The sequence below is a fragment of the Bombus impatiens genome, unplaced genomic scaffold (genome assembly GCF_000188095.3).
Source record: "Bombus impatiens unplaced genomic scaffold, BIMP_2.2 scf_3007, whole genome shotgun sequence".
NCBI lineage: Eukaryota > Metazoa > Arthropoda > Insecta > Hymenoptera > Apidae > Bombus > Bombus impatiens.
The window spans coordinates 395128-417291 of record NT_179426.1 but is presented as its reverse complement, the minus strand read 5'-3'; the positions used below and the strand labels follow the sequence as shown (position 1 = coordinate 417291).

The following is a 22164-nucleotide window of genomic DNA, read 5'->3' as shown; positions in this document are numbered from 1 at the left end:
AAATTCAATAGAATCAAATGACCTGTATTTTATAAAATTTATTTACGAAATTTCTCTAATTATATATTAGTTCAGCTGCGTAAGAGTAGCAAGATGAATACATTCAAATATATCACATAATATTAGGTCGTCCGAAAAGTTGCTTTCGTTTTATAAGGAAATAATGGATGCAGAATATTTTCCGTTTTATCTTATTCTATCGAATTACGTATGATCCATTTTGTTCTATCAAGATAAAGATCACAACGTTCGATAGATTAGGTTTCATGTTCGTATAAAGATGCGTCGTTGTAAAAGACGTGTCTGTAAAAGAAAGACACTTTTCGGACAACCTAATAATTTGTCTGTCCCGCTACAAAATACAAGTATCTTGTTCCAAATAGAATTATGATATGCGTTTAAAACATCGAGAGATTAAAATAGCCATAACATAAATTTCATCTCTTCTTTATCATTTCTTCGATCGTGACTCGATATTCTCGCTACGATTGCTTCGTCAAGTTCTCCAGCCTTCCCTAGATTTAATTCTACCTTGGAACTCGAAGTCGGCCACGGAAGAAATCAAGCGAACGAACGGTCGAACGAAGAACGAGGAAAGTTAGGCCAAGTCGATCAAACGTGGCTGCAATTAGAAACAGCTAATTGTAAGTAAGCGACGAAAAGCAGCGTGGCCGAACGACTTCGATCCTTCCCGTTGGCCGGCAACCGTGTACACAGGCAATAAAGTAGTTAAACTAAGTAACTTGTTGGACCGAGGCCGGGAGTATCTCAAACTATCCAATTACCGTTCAAAGATTCAAATTACGCGCACTTGTACGGAAACGGAAATTTGTTCAACTGGGCGAGCTTCGTTTCGTCCCCGGCGCGGTTCGGTCAGATGGAGTGTGCTCTTCTATTTGTTAGGCCCCTATTGACTCGAAAGTATGTACACGTCGGGAAGTTCAAGGGTAGACAGGAATCCGTATACGTGTGATTGAAACAAATACCATAATGAATATTAGGTATACGTGGTTGTTAAATATGTGGGAAATAGTATAAATTAAATTAAATATACAGGGTGGTTGGTAACTGGTGGTACAAGCGGAAAGGGGGTGATTCTACGCGAAAAAAGAAGTAGAAAATATAGAATAAAAATTTTTCGTTTGAAGCTTTGTTTTCGAGAAAATCGACTTTGAATTTTCGCTCGGTACGCGTGCACTTTATATAACGAATCTCACTGTAGATCGTTGTCTCGATTGACGTTATTTTTTTAATTTTTTAAATTTTTAAATTTTTAAATTTTTAAATTTTCAAATTTTTAAATTTTCAAATTTTTAAATTTTCAAATTTTTAAATTTTCAAATTTTTAAATTTTCAAATTTTTAAATTTTCAAATTTTTAAATTTTCAAATTTTTAAATTTTCAAATTTTTAAATTTTCAAATTTTTAAATTTTCAAATTTTTAAATTTTCAAATTTTTAAATTTTCAAATTTTTAAATTTTCAAATTTTTAAATTTTCAAATTTTTAAATTTTCAAATTTTTAAATTTTCAAATTTTTAAATTTTCAAATTTTTAAATTTTCAAATTTTTAAATTTTCAAATTTTTAAATTTTCAAATTTTTAAATTTTCAAATTTTTAAATTTTCAAATTTTTAAATTTTCAAATTTTTAAATTTTCAAATTTTTAAATTTTCAAATTTTTAAATTTTCAAATTTTTAAATTTTCAAATTTTTAAATTTTCAAATTTTTAAATTTTCAAATTTTCAAATTTTTAAATTTTTTAATTTTCAAATTTTTAAATTTTTAAATTTTTATTCTATATTTTCGACTTCTTTTTTCGCGTAGAATCACCCCCTTTCCGCTTGTACCACCAGTTACCAACCACCCTGTATATCGAGGGTTTTTTGACATTCGCGTTAGCATCGAACATGAAAGAGATAGAGGTTTCTGATATTTTGAATATTTTCACTAATTCCCGTACAATGTGCAGTAGATCGTGCGCTAATAAAATTGCGTTGATGGTTTAATTTTGTTATCATTGATAGAGAATGGCTCTTAACATTTTATCGATGGGCTTTTACTGCAGAATCGATAGAAGAATAATCCGTTACTGAAGATATTTTCAAAAAATTGGCAAGACAGATTGATCGTTTTTTGTGAAATTGTTTCTCGAGAATCGAAGTGTGCTCAATATATACGCATGAAAGTATAGTTACGATTGAAAATACGAATTATCGCCCATTTATAAAAAAAATCTTTCGAATGATCGAACGACAAAAATGATTGCATAAATGAATTTTGTAAATTACAATTAATGACATTGTAACGATTGAAAATCTACAACCTACAATTTTACGCAAGAAGATTTTTTTATCTAAATAATATACTTTATCTTGTATCACACAATACGTACTTTGAAAGTTAAATAATTTCATTTCATATATGATCTTTTGATAATGTTCGCCTTGAACGATAGATGCTTCAAAAGCTTTATTTGTATACCATCTACAATTTTCACAGAAGACACTATGTCGTTTATTTTTAGGCAATTAAACGTATCGTATGGAGTAATTGAAACATAAATCGGAATGGGGATATAAAATTGTACGTAAGGTTGTAAATGTAGATGGTGAAATGGCAAATTAATATCTTGGTCCATAAATTAAATTGTATTTAATGTACTAGCAGTAGACGATGTAGCGGTTAATAAATATAATGGGCGCAATCAACAAACTGTCAGCAGTGCATTATTAAGTGCACACGTGCGTTTAATTGTTTTTGCAGTCACGGAATTTAATAAAGAAGTAATCAGAATGAATAAACAGTCGGAACAATTTTCACCCGTAGATTGATCAAAAAGTTTCAACTAACATTCTTCGTTAATAACCTGATCAAATGAAAGCTAGATATTGGAAATGTTTCCATGTTGAATATGTACCTAATTTCTGGTAAATCAATAATACATGATACGAGGTGACATCATCGAGATGGGCAAACCAGACCACGTTTCCAACAATCAAACATTAAATGAATCGCTTCGTCTTATAATTTGAAAACCCAGCTATCGCATTAACATATGTTTTCTCTATCTTTGCTGCTTTGTTTATTCTTTCGATTCCCTCGGTAGCTAAAAGCTACAATTCTCTTTCAATAAAAATCTTTTTATCGAGCAATTCCAATCTAACTTGTGTGTCTATTGGATAAGGATATTACATAGAAAAGTATAGAAAAGTCAATGTTCAGTTTTCAAGTCCATCTTTGTTACAAACGTTTATCGGTTCCCATCGAATCAGACCCTCTTCCATTGATATTGTTTTCGGAGTTTATACGATTATTGGCGCGTGTGAGAGAAATCTTACCAACCAAACGGCATGAAACCGCTGGTCGTAACACTGACCGTTCCAACTTCTACCGTGGTGGATTCGATCGCAAGTTCGATCATTACGGTTGAAGTGATCTCGAGCTCGAAGTTCGAGATCCGATCGTCATTAAGGAGCGGAACTTTCGAAGCGGCTACTTACTTAGGCTACGATAACATCGTGTATAGGTATTGGCATTGTTTCTGGATACGCGCGTCGCTGGTTTCCTTCTTCGGGAACATAAATTTCACGGCAGACGAAACAGCTCCTTCGGAATAGAACGGGCGAGAATATGACGTTGCACGAAAATAACTTATGGAGGAATTCTATATCGGGTTAGATAAACTAGGAATTTTTTATAAACTCTGGGATTTTTATCGTTGTGCTTTAAAATTAAAAATTACCATCAGGTGAGGATTATAAAAATATTTTGGTATTTATCATGAAAATGTCTAATCGCATATTACTAATACCATATCGGACGAAATAAAAGAATATAATTGACTTGTCGATTCTTTAAACTTGACATGGATAGATTTTCATCTGTTCTATTGTTTTATGACGGTAATGTGCCGCTGAAAATTGGAAAAAGTAATAGATGTCGAATTGGTATAGAGAAATGTTGCGAGCAAATATTCTGTTTTCTATTTTTAACAATTTTACGGAAGAGGAATTAGAAAATTGCAAAAAAATATAGTTCTAAGAAACAATGGATAATAAATTTGTTTATTAATAAATTTCATAGATCTCATTTTTAGGCATTTTATATCAAAATTATATATCGTCAGATTTTTCTTCTTTTGTAGAAAACCAGCTTCCTGATTTTTTAAGTAAATCAATTTTCTGAAAAAGCTACTTTTCTCATTTTAGGAAATAGTTCGTGTTCAAAATTAATTCCCGCGTGTATCTCAAAATTAAAGAATGTTTCATCTCTTCTAGTAAATTGGCAAAATGAGGCGCAAAAAAACCAAACTAATCCACGTCATTCAGATTAATCGTTTAATTTCTGAAGAATTAAACACTGTTTTGAGTAACTTTCAGGATATAAAGTTGATCAGCTTGGTTTATCAGTGATTTACATGTATATAAACATGATATTACCTGAGCAATGATTACTACAAGCTAAATACTACTAACTAAATACTAACATATAACTACTAAATACTAAATACTACAAGCAATGATACGTAATATGGGAAGAAGATAAAGCGATACTATGTAGGTTAGTAAATAGGAAAACTATTGAAAGTTGTAAGAGAATAGAAAGTTTTCTCTTGTAAATTGATATTTAAACACGTAGACATTCAAGAATTATAAAAAATTAAAGCTTTCTGTTCTTTTATGAACGAAACTGTTCTCACTGTTATATTCAGAACACGGTCTTACGGCACGATGTCGAGAATTTGCCGAATAGTTGAACTGTTAAGGTCGCGTGCTGAATATAGGAGTGTAAAAAGCTTCTGTTAAAGGTGTGCTTACGTCCGTTAATAACGTGTCCTGAATACAAAATACCCAGTCCTTGTTCTTAGCATTTCCTTTGTGCGTGAAACTTTCCTTTAAAATCGCGAGATGTGAATACGACAATTACGTTGTACGAACGAACAGTAATAGCAAGATTCTCATCGGTGTTTCCATCGAGAACACGTTCTAATCGTTAAAAACCCACTAAAAAGATTAGAAAGCTAGAGATGAAAGTGAATATAATTCGAAAGAAAGGTATGCCACAATTTTTTATTATTTCTATCTCTTTATAGAGATAGAAATCTTCGTTTTTTTTTCTTTCTTTTTCTCTTCTTTCTTTTCTTTTTCTTTTTTTTTTTTGACATATCGACTTGCAAATTTTTGTTTCGTTATTATCTTTTTCATGGCTGTAGTTTTTCGTTTAATGAGACATATTAAACGATCGAAGTCATCTTTTTTCTGTGACATTATTTTCTAGAATAATTTTGTAGTTCTCTGATACGAAAATTAATTAAACGTTTTACAAACTCTCTCAATATCGTGCAATATCACTGTGATTCTTGATGGAAGAATTTCTCGTTGCAATAACTTATCTTATCTTCATGAATGAATTAATGATGGACATTTTAGTTCAAACAGAGTCGATAACGCATAGCTGTGTATATTTTCTGCGACTATCGGAAAGTTTCGATAAAACTGAGTCATTTAACATCCACGAAGCAAAAATATGAATGATTTGAATCGAATAGCATTGTCCACTAATTAATAATAAATTATATCTTCCATGCATAAATGCTCAGAATTGAAATAATTTTAAGGTTTTATTTTCATACCGCGAGAATGTATGATTCATTAATAGAATAGAAAAAAAAGAATCTAATTAAGTCAGTAATATATGTCTATCATAATATTTCAACTAATTACAGAATACGATTTTGAAATTAGAACATGTTCGAAACATGAGCGTTTTGTGTACCATAGAAACTGATACCTGAATCGTAAACTAAATTTCAAATTAACAATTATGAAGGTTTCATGAAATATCACGTTTATAATCGATCATGATACCTACCATAACTGTCAGAAACTGTAATATCAAATAACCATATACGGGTAATGAAAATCATCGAAATTATCCAGTTATGCTAAATAACAGCTCGCATACTGAAAATTAGTACGAACAAAATGAACGTCTTTAAAACGTACGAAGAAAATAATTTGCGTTACAAGCCAATAATGAAGCAAAAAGTTTCTATCACATACACACTCTAAATCAATATTGTTTATTTGAAGTATAACGACGATAACCGAGCAATTAGTAATTGCCAAACCAAATAACCATCCGCGACACTCAATATATGAGAAGTTGAAGTGGTTTTGATTTTGGAACGAACGCGTGGAATGGAACAAGTGGAAAAGAATAAAAAGGACTTTACCAGTGGAAAGAGATGTAGATTCTGAAAAAAGTTATAAGTGGTAGATTAATTTATTTTAATTATTAAATTATTTATTAATAATTTATCGAAAAACACAATGATCATACGTAGGAAATAAATTGTAATTGAAAAAAATCGATACAATTAATCTCATATAATTTTTACTATTTATTCTCCGTTTGAATCTGCAAAGGCGACACACGATAAAAGTATAGATCGTTTAAAACATAAATGATATAAATGACAGAATTAACTGAAATGTCTTTTTGTTTCTACTGCAAATCTTCGCTTCTGGCATTTACATCGTTTACCATTTCAATTGCTCTATTCGCTATTATCAGTAAATACAACGTCAAAAACCACCTAGCAAACCGCTACAACTACCAAACGCAGCAAACAACAGCGTACGAAGTTAAAGGGTAGCAACCGCAGGATGCATCGAAAAACCATAAGCGAGGCTCGTCACGTCGTAATCCAATTTCGTCGATGAACGAGAAGTGGTCTGTTTAAGGCGAAAGACGGATGCGTTAACGAAGACGTCTCGTGACAGGGAGGGAGAAGAAGCGCGATACCTCTCTGGCTGTTGGGTTGCCGCAGGCCCGAAGCGAAGGCCAGGCATCGAAGGATTAACGTAGCCTAATTCGAGCAGCTTAGAAGTGGCGAAGACAGGAAAAGAAGGGTCGGAAGCCGGTAATTCCAGAGGCAGCTTCGCAACTACCCGACAGAACCCGTCCAGGGAATAAAAAGCGACCTGATTATCCTTTGTTTTATCCCCGGGGAATCCGAGCGGCATCCCAGCGCCGGATTCGCCGCAATGGAGCTAGGAAAAACTTTTTAAAGACCGCCACCGTTCCTCCACGACGGCTCTTTCGTTCCGTGACCTGTTTCACTGAGCAGGAACTTTCGGAATTTCGTTCCAACTCCTTAACCGAGACTCTCTCCAGCTCTTTTCCTCCCTTTTTCTCTTTTTCTATTCGTTTCCATTTCTTTTCCCTTCCTTTTCTTTTCTCGACGACGAACACCGCCTCGCCGGATCGGCGAAGCCACCTGAAGAAGATCGAAAAGAACTCCCATCCAGTCATCCCTTCTCGATCCACGTCGAGGATTTAGCATAAGGAGCAAGGCAAACACGAGGGCGGTCGTGCACGTAGACGCGTCGGCGAATCCCATGGATCGCGCCGCGAGGATCACGGAATCGAAATAAGTTCACCGTGGTTCGGATAAAGAGGCACTTTTATCGCTGCAAAAACGGCCCATCCGCGACTGGTCGCCGCGCCACGACGTTACGCCCGCGATGAAATTGAAGAAAGATTCTATTATACCTGTATCTTTATGGTCGTTATCGTTTAATGGATCACCGAACGATATCCTCGAGCTGAGACACACTAGGGATTCTGCTCGCTCACGGGATACTATGGGAACTCACGGATGCTTTACGATGCGGAATACCGGGTACTTTTGATTGCGCAATTCCGCACCGTGACGAATGCCTTTGTTCCAAGAGATCTTAGAAAAGTTGTTCGCGCGCGATGGTAGCAGCGATCGATCTTGTGACTTACGCGAGTATTCTGACCTGTAATTAGAGAGATGTGAGATTGAAATTCAAGATCGATGATATACGTAGGGATTGATAAGTTTTCGATTGGCTTAATTAGTTTACATTCATTAAAAAGTTACGTAACATTAAAATATTAAAAAATGAACAAACAAAAAAAAATTGAATTAAAAAACAGCGTAAAATATTTTGAAATTACTAATTGGTGTGCCGCAGGAATATACAAATATAGATAAAAATTATTTGTAGAGTATAGTATAAACATGGAATAAAGTAACTGTTTTGAAAATATAGTAAGTTGCTAATCTTGTTGGTTGTATAGCACAACTTCTAAGATATTTTATGGTAAGAATATTCTGGATATTATAAATTCCATTCCTGCTTATAAAACCCTTATCATCGCGAGGTCTAACGTTTTGAATTCAGCCCTAAAAAAATTATACCGTTTACTTATCGGATGACCTAATATAAAATTCTGATGGTAGGCCCATAGTACCACATATGAGAATTCTACTGATTAAGATAGACAACAGTTTTGTTATTCTTCCCACTTATCTAACTACGTCTATCATATAAGTACCTATATTTACAAATGTGATAAAGCGTAGTATATTTTTAACCAAACACGGTGCTTACCTCACAAATTTGACTATAGAATTGTCTTCTTCTAAATAGAATTAGTATTTCCAATTTTATCAGCCAACTAGAGAAGAATTTTACATATTCAATCTCATAAGTATCTTTATTATACGAAATACAAAATTTATTGTATAAATTTTACTATATTAATTTATCAATTTATTTATGAAACGTAACTGAACCTTTGAATAAGCAACTGAACCTTTGAATACGCAAATTAAATCACCCCCTCTTATACAAAGCAACAAACAGATACTGTTGCGTCCGAATATTAGCATGTATAACACATTATACTTATTTCAAAGTTCGTGTCCAATTCGTTCTTTCCACACGTCTGTAAGTTTCCTGTTTTCAGTTTTGTTCGAGCGCGAGGGTAACTTTCCCGCTCGGAATCGTAAAAAGGAAGGGACAGAGGATCCCCACGGTATGTTTCCCTTAATCCACGACCCACTAAATATCTCCACTCATATTTCCCTTTTATTTTCCTCGCAAACTAATTTCACGACGCTTCATAGAAGCGGCGAGCAGGTAACCACCGCGAGCACCGCTTCCCATAGATACATCCAAGAACGAATCCGCAGAAATGAATTCCGCATGCGAGAGAGAGAAAGAGAGAGAGAGAGAGGATCCGGTTAAATCAGCCGCTTTATGCGCGGAAACCGTGGACTCGTTCGTCCGCTTTTATTTCAATTTCGCAGTACGTACGAGACTCGTTAAGAGCGCTAAAGAAAAGCTGGAGAAAAAAGCGAGGAGAACGAGAAACAGAAAAATAGAAGCGTAAAACAACTATGTATGTATGTAGGATGCTTACGCTCCAACCTATAAACTACGAGACATTTAGTAGATTTGAGATGGGGACGAGTTTATGACATAAAAAATCAGAATTATGAAACAAAAGTTTCCTACTGTGGTGAAACGTGAATCATAGAACTCCTGAGAAGTTAACTTTTTGGTATTATTCAATTCGTGTATTATCATATGGTTTTATTTGAATATACGAGAAAAGAGGGATGATGGATACATAGTTTGATTCTCTTTATTTCTTAGCTAACTACCTTATAACATAATAATGACTACCAGTAGTTTCAGCAGACTTAGGAAACTTTTCTGCAAACATAGATATTAGGGCAATTTCATGTTTGTAAATTCTTAAGAAATACTTCTCTTTCAATTATAAATGGAGTTCTTTTTATTGACTTATCGACGTCAGATTTAAATTAACAAAATCATATCACAAGACAAATTATTACAACTACTCGGTAAAATCATATTTCCAACTTAAAGAGAAATTTGAATGAGCCCTAGCCTCTGGAAAACAATTTGTCCGAGTATATTGACGCTAGAACTACCAGAATTTTTTTATTACAAATGATCGATCGACAATTTTTCAGGTGTTTTATAAATTTATTATTCCAGCTATCGTATGTATAAAACATTTCCTCCTAGGTATTTTTCATTTTAATTTCGTTGGCATAAGCTCGCGCTTTGTTCAGTAATAATTCTAGCGTTAATAACACAGTCAGCAGGAGATCCGATAATAAATAAAAGTGAGAAATATTCCAAATTTCTGGCTGGTTATATATACATATAAGATAGAGGAGGAGCAGAGAACAAATTCCTCACTACCTTGGAATTACCAGCAGGTTAATTACACGAGAAAACGTAGCCTCTGTTTACTACAGTGGCTATTTGTTTTGCAGGTGTTATCAGCCAGGTGATAAGCACCCTTGCACCGACTGTGAAGCCGAGCACGCTGACACGAGCGTTCTTCTCGCTCTTTTTTCACCGTTTCCCCGCATCCTTGTATTCCACGGCTTGGTGTCGACTCGGAGGGTGGCCTGTGCTGTGCGGTCCTCGAGCCGGAACACGGAAGCCTTCGCGGCGTGCACCGTTGAAAACGCGCCGGGGGATGATAGAAGATGAGCGCGACCGGTGAAGGAGGGGCGAGAGAAGAGTGAAGGCAGCCACCGAGAAAGCTATCCGGAACAACGAAGATGAGATGGGATGCCGCGCTCTACCTACTTTCTCTGCTGCTCTTCTCCTTGGCCAATCTTTGCTGGGCTCTCGTCGAAACTCGAGGTACGTGCGAATTTTCGGACTCGATGCTTCCGTCTCACACCCCCTGACGGCTCCGAGATTAATTCATCCGATCGAGACTATACTTCATCTTACTAGACGTTGCCCGATAAAAACCTTGGCGAACATCGTCGAAACCAATTTCCACGTGAATACTGTTTTTGTGCTCTTGATATATTGCACGGTTAGAGGATATCGTAGAAGATATTGAAATGAATTTCTGGGCACGGATTTCGGAACAAATATTTCGTTATGTTCTACTGTCTTTTTTTTTTTTTTAGGTATTTTTAGATAGGAAGAATACCCTTCTTTTTTGCCACTCCATTTTTTCCTAGTTTTTTCAAGGGAAATATGGAAACCTGCGGACCGCCTAGAGGGATGAGTTTTTCATCTTTCGGTTAATGGGGAAAAGGTTTCTTTGAAACGCGGAGAATAATTATGCGAATTCGTAGAATTAGTAAAGATAGTTTAATGATTATTAAATTTCTCCGTTAGAATTATTCTACTTTTATTCGGTGAATAAATTACGGAAGAAAGTAAATTCCGAAAAATAGACTTGTTGGCCGTTAAAATGATTTTATTTCAACAAGTATGAAGATTTATTTTAAAAGAGATAGGCAGACAGACAGAAAGAGAGAATTAATAATCTAGCTAAAATTAGAATAACGTAATATTCAAATATAGAATAAATTAAATTAAACAAGAAGCAAACTCGATAAACAAATATAAATAACATTTTATTCGTACCAAAAATTAAAGTAACGTATTTCTCTTTCATTTCATCTCTATTTATTTATATTCGAGAAAAAATCAAAAGCATACAATCGAATAACACGATCAATGTATAAAATTTTCTAACGAGAGCAAATGGAAAAAGGCTTTGTCTAGACAACGGAATAAAGTAGCAATGCTAAATCAATGCAAACATGTTTCCGATCTCTACTATCTCTACAATTTCATCGCAAAAAGGAACGCTGGTATTTGCCTCGGTTTCCAGCGTTGATTCAATAACGAACGAGGAGGTAAGAGGAGGAAGTTTTTTCCCCCCGAGGATAAAAAATTCCCTAGCATTGTTTGAAATTCCGCGCGCGATACTCAGCGGGAGAGGTGTTACCCAAAATAAAGAGCGGCTGAATTAAGGATCATCCGGTTATCAGATACGTGCCGACGCATACGATTAATTATATAGAGCATTCGTGGGCCGCTCTGTCGGTTGCTTAGGAATTTTTCGCGAAGGGGTGAAACGCTATGAATATTCATACGGCATCGAGCTCGAAGTCGAACATAATCCAACGGTTCGACAACGTGACAATCATTTCTGATTTTCCCTTAATTCGACTCGCCACCACCGGTCACCGGTATTCAAATCGTGCGGGTGTAAAGCGGCGAACATTTAAATTCCACGTACTCACGACGATTCAAATTAAACAATTCGTCGGTCGCAATTATTCGAGCCGCACGCTGTACCGTAGCCCTGCTATTTTAATTAACCGGAGAAATAATAACGTCAATAATTGCGTGACTCGATTCTGCGTTCTTCTTTTTCGTTTTTCTCTCTTTTTTTCCTATATTAAATTGTAGTTGCACGAATGAATAAAAGAGCGAATGGACGCGAATAAAAGTTGTTAAATATTTCTATTGTTTGATTGGAAAAATGTTCGGACGATAGGAAATTGATTCTTCGAATTGTTTGAATTGTAGGAGATAAATTTTGTTACTGCAGATTATGCGTTGAGGAAGTTTGTAAAATTCGTAAGTTCAGGCTGGCTTTTAGTTAAAATAACGATTGCAAACTTTTATATTTATTTATTATTTTATATAATTTTTTAGGATTACTTGATACATAACTTAGTAGTAATAAATATTCGCGGATATTTTTGTCGTATTTTCCGATTTATTTAACAAAATCGTTGCGATTACTAGATTTGAATACTTTCCTTTTTGAATTCAACTTTGCCTATATTGATCTTAAAAAATCTGAAATATAGGAGTTCTTATTTAACCGTCAGGCGTGTATAACCCGTTTTTTGCATTTTCACTCTACTACACCATTCTCCACTCTGCCACGAATATTTCTACTCAACAAAAAGGGAAATTTCTATCTGCTTGGAACATAATATTAACAAAACCATCTACGACCAGCACCGTAGCGAATGAAAACAAAGTTGTTCATCCAATCTTACATCCTAATAAATACAAAAATTCCACAAAGCTAGCGACAACTAAATTCATTTATTTACTTTTATTTTTACTAGATAAATAATATGAAAAGTTACAAATTTGTATTTACTGTAGAACTATTGACAATTGAAGCATGAAGCTTGTAGGAAAGAAATTCAAATGAAATTCGTATGGAAAAATACGCAGTGCAAAAAAATAACAAACATTTCTCTATATATTTTATGAAAAATCAATCTGAAATCCCCAGAAGTACGCTATTTCCAATCTATAAAATTATTATGAAGAATTGTGAACTGGTTACTTTTACCTCCTCTAGTAACAAACGGGGAAAATCCCTGATCTATATGCAAAGTTTACTAAAAATCACTTATATCCCCAGAAATACAGCTACTACGAGAAATTATAACTTGTTCATCTTACAATTAGTTGTTCCAGTAACAAAGGAAAGAATAACTTCATACCCATATGCATACAATATACCTACGTACTTCACCAAAAACCATTCAAATCCCCGTAAATGCTCCATTGTAAATCAGATATAAAACTACTATGAAAAATTATGAACCGATCAGGTTGACTACTTCGGTAGTTTCAACGTTAAACCAGCTTAATCGATCCTCGATGCGTAAAATTTGACAGAGGTGGAGAATGGAAAAAGAAGTACACGTGGCTCCGCGCCGCATCGGACGAACAACGCGTCCTACGTAACGTTATTCGAGCGACGTAATGGCTGTTTACCATACAAGGCAGACCAGGGGAACTTAACGATTCGACACTGGCAAAAAACTCGGCAATTATACGCAGCCGCCGACTAATTTGCAATTGACTCGCGTGCGAATCCACCAGTAATTATTAGTATCGGCCCCGCCATTATTGCTGGTCTAGAGGTCCTCACGTTCGAAAGGGCTCGCGCGATATTGTATATTGCCGTGGTCGTTGAATTATGGAAATTGGTCAGCTCGCTTGGCCGACAGGCTCGCTAATTAATTATTAATGCAAGCGCTACTTATTAGTCGTTACGCGGCTCCGCGTCGATGGACCGCAAATGCCTCCGATTTTTAGCCGTTCAAAGGCGCCCTTATAATTGGCTCGTGACTTATGGTAGCCGAGCAGAGGATGTCTCCTGAAGAACTGACACGGCGTGCAGTCACGACTCGTTCGTTGTTCTAACTGATCGTAGCAGAATGTTTTCATTTTTAATTAATTATAAGATTCTTCCCAGTCGATTTACATCAACGAATTCTATTCTTTTAACATCTTGACGATGAAATAGGTCCCCTGAATTTTTTTCTTTCGTTGCTACTTCTTTATGAAATTTGAAGAAGTTAAAGTATTTATAACATTATGATAGATTATTGCTGAGAACTTAATGGGTTAAGTAAATTACGAAGGTAATCGAGTATTTATCTATTATTATTGTTATCTATTGTGAAATTTCTTTGTTTATTTTGTTTTATTTGATACAGGGCAATACTGTAACCTTATAAAAAGATGTTCATTTGATAGAAAATAATTAGGAAATTTGCTGACAAAAGTTAAGGGACTGAAATATTATTTTTTTGTTAGATGTTTATCATATTATTCATTTGTTATTACATTATTTTATTTTATTGATCACATCATGAAACATGCATTTGGTTTTTTATAATTCACGTGTTTTTTTTTTAGAATTAATTTCAGTTGCGTATTAATTTTTATTTATTCTTTGTGCATAAACGAGGTAATATTATTATTTAAAATACGAAAGACAAATAAAAATTAACTTACAGTTCTCAAATATCGCGTTGAATAAACATAGATAAAATGTTCATTAGTATAATAATTAACGATCAGAATCAACAATTAATAACACAATTAATAACGATTTTTTTAGCAATTCCATGCAAAGCGTATAAATATATCGCGCAAACATACGTGAAAATTCCAAAAATATATAATAATATCTCTTTGTTTTGGAAAAAAAATATTTCCAATTATTTATATGTAATATACAGTTTTGTATTAATTTATACATTGAAGCCGTTATTACATTTTCTAAAACCTACCTATATAAAATGCCTAAAGTATTATAGAAATAGGTTCGTAAAATTGTTCGAAAATTAGAGTGAAATAATCAGGAAGGAAATTACTTTGCATATTCCCTTCACTATTAATTATTTCAGAGAATCATATAGATTTATCTCAAATAATTATAGTTCGACTCCGAAATTTCAAAAGTTATTAATTTTTGTTCGGTCCCTCATTCATTCTCAGTGATTTAAGGGGCGAACGAGAAGGGTTTCGAGATAAATGAAGACGATGGGAAACAGGTCACGCAATTTGACCGAATTCCGTATAAAATTTCGAATTATGAAGATTGCAGGCTTCGTTCCTTAAAGCGTGCAAATTAATTACTAATAATGCCTCACTTACTACTAATTATACGGCTTAGTAATGTCGTTTGTGTTGCCGACAACAATATTCGATGCTGTTCTTCGACTTTCCGCCGAGTAGATTTTCATTAATGATCCGTCAAAGGTGTAATCATTTCTCATTCACCTTTTTTTTTAACCCTCCAGCAGCCACCATTAATTATCGCTCTACAATGTCGTTACGTTATTAAACAGGAGCGCGTTGTGGGAACATTAGCTCGAAAACTGGATCTTAGAGAGATGGGAAATGATGGCAACTTACTTTTGTTCCAGTTATATTCAAATAATATTAGACTGTAGTGTATACGAATTGTTTAATTAAAAATCAAGTTGCGCATGACTTAGAAATTTTATTTGAAGCAGTTCTAATCAAAGCAATTTAAATTTCATTTTTATCATGTTTGAGTTTAGGACAAAAATAGTTAGTTAAATAGTCGGTGATAAATATAAGGAATTTAAAAGTTATATAAAAGTTAACTACATAGAAAATTGATTAAATTAATCAGTGGTAAAAGATTGGAATTATTCTTATTCTTATTCTAAGATATTCTCTTAATATACATTATGCATTATACATTTAGCGTAGGAAAGAAGATATATTGTATTAAATATAAAAAATTGATATCGATAAAATATAAGTAGAGGGAATTATATAGCTCGAACTTCATAAAGGTTATTGACTAGAATTTTTAAAACACGTCTGAATTTTGAATGCCACTTTCTCACTATCAAATAAATGATAGATGAGAATCAATAAATTATTCTCTGATTCTTCATGCACTGTTTGCTAATAGAATTTCTATTCTAAATTTACTAAATCTAAATTTACTGTCAATTTATTTTCATCAATTCTTTACATTTATTTATTATTCCACGTGATCTAAAATTCATATCAATTTTTTGTCAACCCTGTTTAAAAAAAACGTAGCGAAGTACACCAAAGTGTATAGCAAGCTTTGCACGGATATTAACCCCTTAACCTACAACTACGGGCATAGCCCGTAGTACGATGATCGGGCCAAATATAATATATAATATAATATATAATAGCTTGTTTACGTTTTCGGCCCAAAATTCTCGAACGTAAATCGTAGGTTAAGGGGTTAAGGAAAGTTTGGAGAGGAGAAAAATGTTGATACACGTATAAGAACACGTAAATGAAACTTTTGTTTAAAACAAAACGCCTGCACACGAACTAAGCATAGATCTCGAGAACTGCCAGTTATAAATGTACATTAAAACATCAAAGAATGCACAAGGTAACCAGACACTCGGGTAACATCCAAATTAAACAAAACAGAAAACCTCGAAAGGTAGATACCGTGAGTTAGACTAACATGTTAGTACGAAGTATGCGGTTCGAGATGCTTCTGTTATATTTGTCCCTTTTGTTTAGGCAGAAATAGATGCACTTTAACGTGCATACTTCGTGCTTCTATTTCTATTTAAAATTACAACCCCATAAAAGATAAGACACGCGTGTACTTAGCTACTAGGTGATTACTAAAATAGAATAGAAAATGCTTAAACGTTCAGGATGACAAAACTATATTTTACGCCCCTTCGATACATAGAGTTAAAAATATCTTCAAAATTACAACCCCAGAAACAGAAGAAAACTGTCGCACTTAAATTCCATATGATTTTACCAGACAATTACTACAATAAAATAGAATATAAAATGGTCATTTAAAATCATCGGCTTCTATTTTTTACTTCATATAATATATACATAGAACTGGAAATTTCTTGATTTTTTATAGACACGTCGTTGAGCCGTTTTGTGTCTTCCTCGAAATTTTGGATTTTAGCGTTCACCAGCTAGGGTATAAATAACTAACCTTTACTCAATTCTCGGCATAAGCCTTTGAAGCTTAGTGGGTTATACTGCGACCCACTTAATGTAATAACGATAATGCATAGCGGATCAATTTTGATCCCACCTTCCCCAAAGCACTGTGTCTTTAAAGCACATGGATCCAATACCTGCTATTATCTACCGGTGATGGATGGTGCGCACAATTCATGCACGTACGTCGCGTGCTACAGGTGGACAATTTAATCGTGATTCATACTTATAATTATGCATGAATTGAAATCTCTATTCGGTTTTGATGTATTCTACAACACCATTAACAGAATTTGTAATTTTACCTCCAATCTCTAGTCTATTTCGATCTATTGTATTAATATTATTTACCTTAAATAATCGTAAAATTGGAACGCTTTTCTATTCATTAACGTTACGCGAGTATTCTTTGTGTATATGTGTAAATTGCATGACGGAGAAGATTATTTTTTCATCAAATATTCTGAAATTATCGTGGCTTTCAAACGAGATATTTTATATACTATTTTTAAATAGTATGAGAATTAACGTAAAATATTTTTCCTATTACGTATCGACTTCAGCTGTTACGTTTTAGATAAAGGTAATTTTTGTTGTGCCGCAGATAAAATTATAAATGTGGAATACGTAATATCGTAGTGGAAAATATCATGAAAATCAGAGATTGTAATAATCTCTGTACTTCAAGTCGAAAATTCTGACTGTGCTTTCTAAATTATACGAAACTCCGTCGTTTTCCTCTATCAAATTCATTTTCGGGTACAAGGGAAACAAACACAATAAGGAACGATTCACTTAAGTAGCGAAAATTCTTCGTAAATAGGTAGATTATGGTAATTGGCTGTTCCCTTCTCTGCTACGATCGAATTAATTATTACCCTCAATGTAACATAATGGTAACAGTATCATCCGACTATATTTTTGCATGATAGCAGTATTATCGTAAAAAATGTGGCATTTTATTAGGTGTTTTTTAATTATCAATTAATGTTCGATTGTCTAGAATCCCTGATAATAAGACATATAATGCATTTCTGGAAAAACCTAATATGTTTACAGAAATATTAATAGTTTATAATTTGTCTTACATCACTTTGAATAAATTTTATTTTTCGCTATGCTATTTTTGTCTACAACGTATCAATTATATTGATCACGTCATATATCAGTTACTCATAACAAAATCTCTCTCAAATAACATTTTCTCTTAATATATTTCTTACACGATATTGCAAAATTTCTGTCAACGCATAATTTTCCACTTTCTTGTTCTCTAACGAACCACTTCCGATATTCTACGGGAAACATTTATTTTCAAGGAACGCAGCGTTGTATGCAATAGTATTTGCCGAGACGTAACAGTTTGCGCGGAAATTCATTAACTATATCAATAAACAGTTGTTGCTTAAGCACTTGCAAACTGCACCCTAATTTTCGATTATACGGTTAGCAAGCGTAAGGCTTTCATCGAAAGCAACGTGTTCTACCAGGAAACTGCTTGGTAATTGGCTATTAACGCGAGCATTTACCTTTGACTCGTATGCCCTTATTACGTATTCCTTTATGTCGTTAGTCAGTGTTTTAAACCTTCGTGTTTTTCTCGATTGACACAGGTTTTTCGCTTGTTCCGGTACGCTAATTGCACGCCCAACTTCCCGAACCAATTTCCTCCAAACGATGATTAAAAGGAGATTCTTACAAATGGAAAAAAAATATCTCGCTGCCGAGGGAAAGTTAAACAGATTAAAAATCTATGATATTTATAATTACGCCCTACCATCTACGCTACATTAACTTTTTATTTGAACTTTGATAAACTCGGCTAGCTCGTCGTGTTATTATTAATTAAAAGTTCCGAGCACGTTTCTTATAATTATTTTTCTCCGGTTTTGTTTCTGTGAATTATCGGATATATATCATAAATATTTGTCTTTTTGTGTGCTATCTTAGCATATAAGTTATAATTTGTAATTTTGCTTTCTTTATCCTCTGAATTTTTATTGACGAATTTCTTATTTTAATTTCATACAATAATTTCAACATTTACGTTTATTTCATTCCACGTAAAAATAGGAAAAGAAAACAGTGTCTAACCAAAAATGTCAACCCTCTTCACGCGTGTCCTATGTGTTTCCTCTTCCACGATACTTACAAAGTTTATACCAATTAAATTCGTTACAATTTGTCTTACAGTCTTTCTCAAATTATATTTCATGTTCAAAATATTCGCGTCAAGCAACGATAGATTTTAATTCATTCGAAGAATAACTTTCAATGTGCCAAACATTTCATTTGGTTTGGTGATTTATGCTTCACTGAATGTTGGAAAGGATGCGATTATATGTAGATATATGTAAATGTCAGCAAAATAGAATTTTCATCTTTAACTTTGTCGCGTTATGTTGTTTATCTTGTATTGTTCTGATATTAAAAAATATTTGAAATTTCAGCAAAATAGAACAAAATTGTTCGTGTGCATGACTTCTCGTTTGTATCAAACATTTTCTTAAAACGTTACAGATTTTTTTTTTTTTTTTTTGCTAAAATTAGTGCGGTCGAAATATAGAAATTCAAAAATCACAGGACAATTAAAGGAGATATAATAAAGTAGATATACAACGATTCATTTACAAAGATAAAAATATTTATCAAAAAGGGAAAGATTTAAAGAATTAATGCAACAAAATCCAACATTTCATACATTACCATCTGAACAATATATTAAGTTTGGAATTAAGGTACAAATGCACAATCTCTTGCATTTAACGCTTAGCAACATATTCCGAAGAGGACAGTATCGATTCAGGACACTTGCACAGTGTCTCACGGGGGTTGCATTTAATTTTACACGATTGTATCCTTAGAGTTTCTGAAAATTAGTTGAACTCCGACTCCCAATAGCGTCGCAACACCATCAGATGTTGTTATTATATTCTACGTATGATTTATGCAAGCTAATTTCTCGCCAGTTTATCGCGTGGCCCGATCGTATTCAAAGGCCAGGCGACGCATATGGAAATATACGGCTGTTTCATGTCGTCCGGATTCAATTCGTGATATGTTGCCATATGCTTTGCTCGGTCTACGGTGAAAATTATGCAAGGAGCTTCCAGTCATTCCGTTAACGACGTTTTACTTTAATCTAATTTGTAAGAGATTCCACGTTTCTGCATGTCTGCTTGTACAGCCCCACAGATTAACAGATTAATTCAATCTGTTTGTTGCGAGTTCCTTCGTGTACAGGCTACTTAATTTCTTCCTCGAACTCGATTGCGAGTTCGCTTTTTCCTCCCGTGGTCGTTCAGTTGACGTCATAAAGTACGAGCTGAAATTTCATCAACAATTTCTGGCTTCCTTTTGATATCTAATCTTGACGCGTGTAAAATAAGAAATTTTTATGAAAATACTAGAAGCTTGTTTATTAAAATTCGCAGAGGGGATTTTTTCTTTTAATTTAAAAGATTAATCACGGTATTTGAATTTGATACGCGTAAAATAAGGAATTTTTATGAAAAAATTTTATTCATAGATACTTTCAGGGAATTATCTGACTCATTAAAATAATTAAATACATACCAGACATTTTTTTGAAGTCAAATAGTTTCTTTTTATCAAATACTATCCCGTTAGAATTAAAGAAACAAATTTATTCAAGTGAAATCGTATATAAACTTTCGTAAAATGCTACCTTAACTAAGATCTTCCTTCAAAATATGTACAAAATACATATTTTCATCCAGTACCTTCTACCAGTATTTTCTATCGGTTACTTCAAATAAACAACCGTAGTAATTTGAATTTATCGAATAATTACCTTCTCAAATACAGCTTCCATCAAGAGCATATTTCCGTTTATCTACCACTGTTATAAATATTCGAATCGCAGACAATTCGAAGAAAATTAATGAAATACACTGTCGTATTGATGAAATAAAATTTTCATCTGTTTTATTTCCATCTCGAAATTATACAACATTCTTTCCAGCAAAACAATTTACGAGTAAATAAATCGTTAATCCTTTTACGCTCGATGTACACCCAATATTGTGTTACATTTTATGATACGTTATTAATTATTAATTAACTATACATAAATATATTTATGTTTTCAGCAAAACCAATCTCAAATTTTAGCGCGTTATACCTTCTTTACAGGATCACCCCAAAAAGGTCTCTATTATTAATAATTAATACAAAACAATTCCAGGCTCGTATCAAACTCTTTCACTTCAGATATTAGCCAGAAGCTAGACTCACGATATAGTGTTAGTAACATTATAAAAAGTGATTCATATCTTGACTTATTATCGAATGAAAATTCTATAAAAACCCTGATTCATGACTTAATTAGATATAGCTCTTGCATGATATAAATTACAGATACACTCATAAAAATTATGTAATATAATGATCATTTTATTTTAAAAGATTAATATATATTGGACAAAGATTAAAGATGCTATAACGAAACAGGATAAAAAAAAATTGATGATTGAATCGAAAGGGTTAAAAACTGTTCACTCGTCCTCGTGTTCAGTTCTAATTGAACTAGCTTCGTTTCACGATAACACAGACCCAAGCACTTTCGTACAATCGAACTAGTATCATTAGCGAAGTTTTACAAGTCGCAAATTACAAATACTAAATTACTGATATTAATAAATTCGCTTGCATTAGCAAATTTACCTATCAACCAAACGATATCTTAAAAGTAGATAAATTTTGTAAATTACGAGTCATTTCATTATCCGTCCCATTTGACGTAAGAATCGTAAAATTGTAAAATAGAAAGTTTAATTAATTAACGTTAAATAATTTACAATTTGCAACTTGTCGATTCGCTGATGTTACATCGTTACTCGGTAAATTATGGCGCAAAGGGGTCCTATAGACACGCGCTAGCTGATCTTAAGGCGTATTGCTAGGCGGAAAATGAATCTTTAATAGGGAGTCCACGTTATTCTCCGCATAATCGGCGAATTTCAGTCCGGCAGAGTATTGTCGCGGTCTTTCACGGAGGTCCTAACAATCTCGGCTAATTAAGTTGTCCTTCAATCTACGCGGATATTATTATAAAAGGGATTAACGTCGTTTTAACAGGGCGGAATCTCAGCTCGACTACTTCGACGATTTCGTTTGCCGCCTCGCCGAGGGACAAGGGTGTGCAATCTTCCCCGCGGGACATGCACCTATGGGAATATCTCGTTAAGAACGA

At 33.7% G+C, this 22164-nt stretch overlaps 1 protein-coding gene across 1 annotated transcript in view; it reads left to right on the top strand.

Annotated features, from left to right (window-relative positions):
* The window catches only part of LOC100747867, a 72894-nt gene that overhangs the window by 30423 nt on the left and 20307 nt on the right, over window positions 1-22164 (top strand). The window contains exon 2 of the mRNA XM_003494617.4: window positions 10133-10511. Coding sequence (XP_003494665.1) covers window positions 10427-10511 — 85 coding nt within the window. The 5' untranslated portion in view covers window positions 10133-10426. The remainder of the gene's footprint in view (window positions 1-10132; window positions 10512-22164) is intronic.